The sequence below is a fragment of the Tupaia chinensis genome, unplaced genomic scaffold (genome assembly GCF_000334495.1).
Source record: "Tupaia chinensis unplaced genomic scaffold, TupChi_1.0 Scaffold144058_2, whole genome shotgun sequence".
Taxonomy (NCBI): Eukaryota; Metazoa; Chordata; class Mammalia; order Scandentia; family Tupaiidae; genus Tupaia; species Tupaia belangeri.
In genome coordinates, this window is record NW_006203911.1 from 227,817 (window position 1) to 236,649 (window position 8,833).

General features: G+C 44.4%; 1 protein-coding gene across 1 annotated transcript in view; it reads right to left on the reverse strand.

Annotated features, from left to right (window-relative positions):
• The window catches only part of AIFM1 (apoptosis inducing factor mitochondria associated 1), a gene marked incomplete in the record, with an annotated part of 45,894 nt that overhangs the window by 21,187 nt on the left and 15,874 nt on the right, over window positions 1–8,833 (reverse strand). Inside the window, 3 exon segments of the mRNA XM_027767237.1 lie at window positions 6,765–6,855; window positions 8,500–8,630; window positions 8,760–8,833. Of these exon segments, the coding sequence (XP_027623038.1) occupies window positions 6,765–6,855; window positions 8,500–8,630; window positions 8,760–8,833 (296 nt within the window).

Here is an 8,833-nt window from a genome sequence, read left to right on the forward strand (position 1 = left end):
GCTGGCGAGTGCACATGCCCTATAGCAAAAACCGCTAAAAAAAAAAAATGAAAAAGAATAGGGTTCTAGCCACTGCTCTATTCCTTACTAGCATTTGTTCAAGAGATTTTGGTCATTGGAAAAGTCAGTATGCATTTTTGCATAGAAAAAAATACATCATGAGTTTTCTAACAATCCACTTTTTTTTTTCTGCTAGAGGGCACGTGCACCCACCAGACAGACAGAGACAGACAGAGAGAAATCACCCCCCAGGGGGGATGGCCATGCCACAATCTCTTCTCCTCCATTCTCCTCTCGGGATCTTGGGCACGCACGCACACGAATCCGGCGTGAGTTTAAGCCACCAGGTCCAGGATGCAAACCGTGGTCGAGTACATGGGAGTCCAGCGACATAGCCATTATGCCAACTGCTCGTCCCCAACCCAATATTTCTTAAGGACCTACTATATGTCAGGTGTTGTGCTAAAGGTGTAAAAGACAGCTTCCCTACCTTTAGAGATTAGAAGCCAAGATGTAATAAGCACTAACAATAATCCAGAGTGACCTACGTCACACAAGTGTTGAGGGCAGTACAGGTAGTTCTAAGAACCTATGGCAGGTGCACCCAATCTAGTCCATGTGGGCTGGCTACAGCTTTCCAGAGGCGATGCTGTGTGTGAACGGAGATCTGATGAATGACAAGCTTCTTTCAATTCCTCTGATTTGTCCTTGGTAAGCCCCCTCTTCAGTCCAATCCAAGTGCTCAACCTCCCACTGTCCACTCTCAGACGATCACCATACAGCCATTAGAAGTGCTCTTCCTCAGCTTCCCATAGGGTCCCCACCTTCCCGGCCCCACTGAGGGAAGTTACACATATCGACCTTCGCATCCTTTCTCCCAGCTTCTGGCACGAGGCGGTCCTTTCTGTCCTGTTTCTGTGCCTGACCCCCAGCCCTTCCTTTCCTTCCCCACACCTCCCCGTCAGTCAACCACTCTCCCTCTCTCTCCTGAAACCTTACATACTCAACCCATTAACAAGCCTTCCCACCCAATTAGTCCCACCTTTGAGTCTATGTCCTCGTCAAGCTTATGGCCAATTGCCACCTCCCTTTTCTTACCTAAACTTTAGAAAGAGTAGTTTATCCTCCTTTCTAACCTCACAGCGGCGTCTGGACCTCCAAGTCTAATGGCACATTTAACAATTCTTTTCCCACCAGATTCCTCTGCCATAGTACCACCACAGATCATAGCCTCCTTAAAACTCCCGACCTTGGCTCCTGTCCCCCTAGAACTTCTTCATACTGCTAAAGTTCTTTCCTAGACTCCTTTGTGGGTTTTTCTTAAGCCTGCCTCTTAAAAGTTGGGGTTCCCCAGAGTTCTACCCTTGCCGTAGTCCTCTTCCCACTACCTAAGTTCTCCCTGAGAGGCCACACCATCCTCATGACTTCAACTCCTCCACATGCAGATGATTCTAGAATCTTTCTTTGAGCCCAGACCCTTACTGAGCTTTGTGATCATGTACCCAACCACCTAGCTGACACCTACATTCTCCTTCATATTTAATAGCCCTAAACCGTTTTTATCTTCCCCCTTAAATTAGTTCTTCCTTTGTTAATGTCTTTCTCAGTTGGAGGTATACTGCCATCCACTCAGGTGTGTGAGCCAGAAATTAGACGGTCTTCACTTCCTCCCTCACTTTCACCCTCTACCTTCGAGCAACCATGAAGCCTTGCCAAAGATGCCTCCCAAGCATGTCTCTGGTTTGACCCTATCTTTCTATCAGGAAGGAATATAACAGTATTATTATTTTAAAAATAATTGTTTGTTTAACTTTATTACTGATGTTGTTGTTGTTTCTAATTTGCTATGGGCACCTCTGAGAGAGAGAGAGAGGAGGAAAGTGAGAAAGCAAGCTACCAGATCCCAGACTTGAACTGCAATCAGGCATGTGGGAATCCAGTGCCATCTACTGGCCCCTACAATGGTATTATTGAGTTTAGACTCCAGAATCAGAGGGCCTGGGTTCTAATCTGCAGTCAGACAGAACTGGCTCAAATTCTTTCTCTACTACTTATTAGCTGTGTGAGTTTAGGCCTTGAAATTCATTTATTTCCTAAAACAAAACAAAACAAGCCCTCATTTTTAAAAAATAATTACTTTATATGGATTTATTAATTTACTTATTTTAAAGATTTATTTATTTATTTATTTATTATCATTATTTTTTCAGAGAGACAGAGCGTGAGAGAGAAAGAGAGAAAGCAAGCTGCCAAGCCCAGGACTCAAATAGTGTTCAACCACGTGAGAGTCCAGCACCCTTAAATACCATGCCACCAGCCGGCACCTTATTTATTGATTGATTGATTGATTGATTGATTGAGAGGTTTTCGCTATAGGGCACGTGCGTTTGCCAGACAGACAGAGACAGAGAGACAGAAAGCGAGAAATCACCCCCCAGGGGGGATGGTCATGCCACAATCCCTTCTCCTCCATTCTCCTCTCGGGATCTTGGGCATGCACGCACACGCGCCTGGTGTGAGTTTTAAGCCACTGGGTCTGGGACGCGAACTGCAGTCGACTACGTGCGAGTCTAGCGACATAGCCATTACACTAACTGCTGGTCCCCAAGAAATCACTCCCCAGGGGATGGCCATGCCACAATTCCTTCTCTTCCATTCTCCTCCCAGGATCTTGGGCACGCACACACATGCACCCGGCGTGACTTTAAGCCATCGGGTCTGGGACTCAAACCGCAGTTGGCTACATGGGAGTCCAGTGACATAGCCATTATGCCATCTGCTGGTCCCCTTATTTATTTATTTAATCTAACCAGAGAGAGACAGAGTGAGAAAGAGAGAGATGAAGTGAGAAAGCAAGCTGCCAGGTCTGGGACTTGAACCACAGTCAGCCATGTGGGAGTCTAGCACCCCTACCACCATGCCATCTGTTGGCCCCCTCAGTTTCTTTCTCTATAAAATGGAAATAACAACACCAATCTCGTAAGATTATTACGAATTTATTTAATCTAACCAGAGAGAGACAGAGTGAGAAAGAGAGAGATGAAGTGAGAAAGCAAGCTGCCAGGTCTGGGACTTGAACCACAGTCAGCCATGTGGGAGTCTAGCACCCCTACCACCATGCCATCTGTTGGCCCCCTCAGTTTCTTTCTCTATAAAATGGAAATAACAACACCAATCTCGTAAGATTATTACGAGGATAAAATCAGATCATATACACAAAGCACTTTAAAACTATGATTAGATGGACCAGCAGTTGGCGTAATGCTATGTTGCTGGAATCCCATGTAGTCAACCACGGTTCGAGTCCCGGACCTGGTGGCTTAAACTCATGCTGGGCGTGTGTACATACATGCCCAAGATCCCAAGAGGAGAATGGAGGAGAAGGGATTGCGGCGTAGCCATCCTCCCTGAAGGGGTGATTTCTTGCTTTCTATCTCTCTGTCTCTTTCTCTCTCTTCCCAGGAGCGCAGGTGCCCAATAGAAAAAACCTCTCCAAACAAAACAAAAGAAAACAAAACAAAAAAAAGTATGATTACAGAGGCTAGCAGGTGGCATAGTGATTAAGGCACTAGATTCCCACATGGCCGATCATGGTTTGAGTCCTAGACCTGGCAGCTTGCTTTCTCACTTTCCCTTTCTGTCTATCTGTCTCTGGTCAAATGAAAAATAAAACAACAACAACAACAAATTAAGTTAAATAAATAAGCAATATTTAAAAAAATGATTAAATAGGTTCTAGGGACCAGCAGATAGCGTAATGGCTATGTTGCTGGACTCCCACGTAGTCAACTATGGTTCAAGTCCTGGACCCAGTGGCTTAAACGCACGCCGGGTGTATGTGCGTGCATGCCCAAGATCCTGAGAGGAGAATGGAGGAGAAGGAATCGTGGCATGGCCATCTCTCCGGGGGGTAATTTCTCGCTTTCTGTCTCTCTGTCTCTCTCTGTCTTTCTGGCGAGTGCATGTACCCTATAACAAAAACCTTTCCAAAATAAAATAAAATTTAAAAAAAGAAGTTTCTGTACAGCAAAGAACACAGTAATTAGTGTGAATCGACAACTCTCAGAATGGATGATTCTAAGCCCTGGACCCAGTGGCCTGGAAAATGCATTGGGCCTGTGTGTGCATGCGCTCAAAATCCAAGAAGAGAATGGAGGAGAAGGGACTGTGGCATAGTCATCCCACCTGGGGAGTGCCTTCTCACTTTCCCTTTCTGTCTCTCCTCTGAGTGTACATGCTCTAGGGAAAATTTAAATATCAAACAGAATAGGCTTTATATAAATTTTAAGTCTTACCTTTTTATTTACGATCATCATCATCACTACTACTTGTGCCACTATCCTAACTTGGACTTTCATCGTTTCTTGCCTAGATTATTGAATTAATCTTTGAAATGGACTATCTTTGGTCTTGTCTCTCTGGACTCCATCCTCTTCACAGTCAATGGTGATTATTTAAAATTCATTGGGGTGGCCCCATGGCCTGGTGATTAAAAGAGGTGGATCCCAAATGGCCAACAGTGTGACTCGAATCCTGGCCCTATGCCAGGTGTGTGTATGTGCTTATGTGCCCACAATCCTGACAGGATGGAAAAATGGGATGGTGTCAGACCCTACCCCATTTGGGGTTGCTTTTTCTCTCTCCCTCTATTTTCTGTCTCTCTCTGGCAAGTGCATGCACCCTTTGGCAAAAGTATTTTTTTTTTTTAAGTAATCAAAGTGTGCTACATCTTCGTCTAAAACTTAGCAGTGAAGATAAAGCTTGGGGCTGGCGGGTGGCATGGTACTTAAAGGTGCTGGATTTCCACATGGCCAACCATGGTTTGAGTCCCAGACCTGGTGGCTTGCTTTCTCACTTTCCCTTTCTCTTTCTCTCTGGTAAAATTTTAAAAATAATAATAAAATAGAATTAAATAAATAAATAATTCTTGGGGGAAAAAAGAAAAAAAAGTTCAAGTTCTTGGGACCAGCAGATGGCGTGATGGTTACACTGCTGGACTCCCACATAGTCAACTACAGTTCAAGTTACGGACATGGCAGCTTAAAACTCACACTGGGTGCATGTGTGTGTGTGTTCAAGATCCTGAGAGGAGAATGGAGGAGAAAGGATTGTGGTATGGCCACACTCCCCCATGGGGGATGACTTTTCACTTTCTCTCTCTCTGTCTCTCTGGAGAGTACACAAGCCCTATAACAAAAATCTCTCTGACAAAACAAAACAAAACAAAACAAAAATGCTCAAGTTCTCTCTCACGACAAAACCCTCCATGATCAGGCCCCTACAGAACTTGTCAGTTTCCTCTCCTGCTTCCCTAACTTGTACTTTGTGCCCTATCAGTACTGACTGCTTGCATTTCTTTGCAAAAAACATGCCTTGTCCTACCCTCATGCCTTTGCTTGTGCTGTTCTTTTTAACCTGAATGTTCTTTACCCTTCTCTATTCTGGTGAATGTTTTTTCATTCCATAAGCCTTCATGTTTTATAAGACTTTCTCTTCCAGGAGGCTTCCCTGAAACCATCGTTCTCCTGGCTACTCTTCCCACAATACAATGTGTATGTGTCTATATGTCATGACTATCTGCTCGTGCTTCTGCCTAATGCTGTTAGCACCTGAGTGTAAGAACTGTGTGTTATTTACACACAGGGCACACTTAACACATGCCTCATTACCAGCTTATCCACAAAGCTATATCCATCTCTCTGCCTAATGTCCCCGTACAGAGGACTGTCCCTATTAGAGGTCAAACCTTCCACTTGTGCTCTGGATCCCATCTACTCTAGCCTTTGCTGCTTCAGAGCGCCCCTCCCCGCCATACGGGAACATTGCCATTAGTCTGCAAGCACATTCTACTGGGTCTTTGGGAAAGTCATGATGCGTTTTTGCATAGAAAAACAGGAAAATACATCATGACTTTCCTGACAACCTAATATTATTTCCCATTAACAAAAATAAAACATGACACAACAAAACCAAACCCTCTCGGGGCCTGACAAATGCCCTCCAGTGAACTGCTGCCATTACTTGGGTACTCACTCGTGTAAAGTCAAACAATACAAGGAGACTTCCAAAAATTTGTGGAAAAGTAGTATTACAGTATGAGTTTATTTTGGTGCAAAAAAACTATTTTGAAATCCATGCTTTTCTTTTTTATTTAAGAATTATCTGATTGTATTTATCATTATTATTTTTTCTTTTACTTTGTTACTAGGCACATGCACTCACCAGTGAAAAGGAGGGTGGGGAGAGAAAGAGAGAGAGCAAGCAAGCTGCCAGGTCCAGGACTCAAACCACAGCTGGCCATATGGGAGTCCAGTGCCTTAACCACCATGCCGCCTGCTGGTCCCTGTTTTTATTTATTTATTTATTTATTTATAATATGTAATTTCCATAAACTTTTTAAAGATTTCTCATATTTTTCATTCTGAGTTATACCTAAATTATTTTACTGTCTTCAATAATACAGATTTGTCAATCTCTTATCAATAATCCTGGAAACACAGGAAGAAAGAGAAGGGCAGAAGAGCTAACAGGAAAAGACACAGCTTTTAGAGTCATGACCCCCAAGTATGCGACTTCCCTGGGACAGTTTAGTCAACATGCTATCCTAGGCTTGACACCAGTGCTTTCCCCAGAAAGGCACACCGAGCAACGTTAAACCTCAAATGACTCAACCCTTTGGTGAAGTACAATGGCAAGACAGACACAAATGGTAGCTGGTGGGCCTAGATACAGAGTCTGACAAAGGACACAGCCTACTAGCTCACCTTCTTCCCAGTGAGGACAGCCACACCACCATTCTCAATGTGAGGCAGGTCTTGAGCAGAGACATAGAAAGAAGGTGGCTGGAAATATATGCTGTATGGAGAAGAGGAAGGAACTGTTATAAGCACCCGGAACTGCTATCAGCTTCCCTAGAAGCTTTAATAAAACTGTTTTCATTATGAACAAATTTAAGACTGGCCCCATGGCCTGGTGGATGGGGGAGCTGGATCCCACATGGCTGACTGGATGGATCAAATCCTGACCCCAGCAGCTTGAATGACACACTTGGGCACACGTGTGCACACTCCAAATCCTGTATGCCTTTTTTCCCTCACCCCACTCTTTTCTCTGTCTGGCAAGTGCATCCACTCTCTGGCAAAATTAAAAAAGAAAAAACTTTTAGGAATAGTTTCCAAAATCAGTCTCCAAGGCTTGGTCATGACTTGCTTATATACAGGTATTCTAGATCAGTGGTTCTCAACTGGGGACCATTTTGCCTTCAGGCATGTTGACAATGTTTTGGGCATAGCAACTGGGCAGTGGATGCCACTGATATCTAGCATGTAAACAGCTACCTACATGATACCTACAATGTTCCAGACAGCCCCTCACCCCAACAATTATCCGTCCCAAATGTCAACAATGCTGAGGTTGGGGCCAGCAGGTGGCATGGTAGTTAAGGGTGCTGGACTCCCACATGGCTGATTGTGGTTCAAGTCCTGGACTTGGCAGCTTGCTTTCTCACTTTCTCTCTCTCTCCCTCTCTCTCTCACTCTGTCCCTCTCTGTTCAAATTAAAATAAATAAATAAATAAATAAAGCAGCACCCAAAGAGCTGGTGTTCACATATCCACCAAAATGAGTCGCTAGAATGGAACAACTAGAGGTCTAGCTTCTGAGATGATTCTGCTTCAAACAGTTAATTACATTAATTAGGGGATGGATGGTTAACTCATTTGGAAATACGCATCCTGGGAACCAGTAGTTAGCGTAATGGCTATGTCGCTGGACTCCCACGTAGTCAACTGCGGTTCACGTCCCAGACCCGGTGGCTTAAAACTCACGCCAGGCGCATGTATGTGCGCACCCAAGATCCTGAGAGGAGAATGGAGGAGAAGGGATTGTGGCGTGACCATCCCCCCGGGGGGTGATTTCTCACTTTCTGTCTCTCTGTCTTTCTCTGTCTGTCTGGCGAGCGCATGTGCCCTATAGCAAAAACCTCTCCAAAAAAAAAAAAAAAAAAAAAAAATGCATCCTACTTGAAAATGGGACATTGAGGGTGAAGGAGGTGGCTAGGTTTATAAAGTTTAGTCCAGTTTCAAAGGAATGACTAATAATAATAAAAAAAAAAACGGAACCTCAAAAACATGGTATTGAAATCAAGAGATCTGAGGAGTCTTTTGGAAGTAAAAGGCTTCTGGACCTGTACCTCCATGTCTCCTGTGTAACCACTCCAATAAAGAGGCTCTTCCTTGGGACCAGCAGGTGGTATAGCAGTTAAGGCACCAGATCCCACATGGCCAACCCCACAACTGTTGGTGGGTCAGTAACAGAATCCAGGACTCTCGCTCTTTGTAGCCTATTGCCACTGAGCTGCACAAACTGTGTACCAGAGTAGATTCCAGAGTATAGGCGAGTCATCCTTCCTACTCATGTACATAGTCAGAGGCAAAATCCTAACCCACTCCCGCGCTTAGTTGAAGTTACAGTCAGGCCCATTTTACATAAGTGGATATACCTTCTTTCTTTTCCATTCCACTGTTTGAATCGCAATGTTTTTGTGACATTTGGATCATCTGAAAACCATAGTTCTTTTGAAAGAGGAGGTCGCATGTACGGCAGCTCAGGGTCTTCAGATACAATCAGGACCTTTAGACATAAAAATAAATGATGCTTATCAGAGGCATATCTCTTAAGAGGCAAATGTCTAAGTGTTCACGCTGGCTAAGAGCTTGCAGACCATGCCCTCCGTACTAAGCAAAATAATATGCACCTTACCCTGGCCCCAGGATCCCGAGCCCGGATGGATCTGGCTGCAGCAAAAGCAGCAGTACCTCCGCCAATCAGCAGGA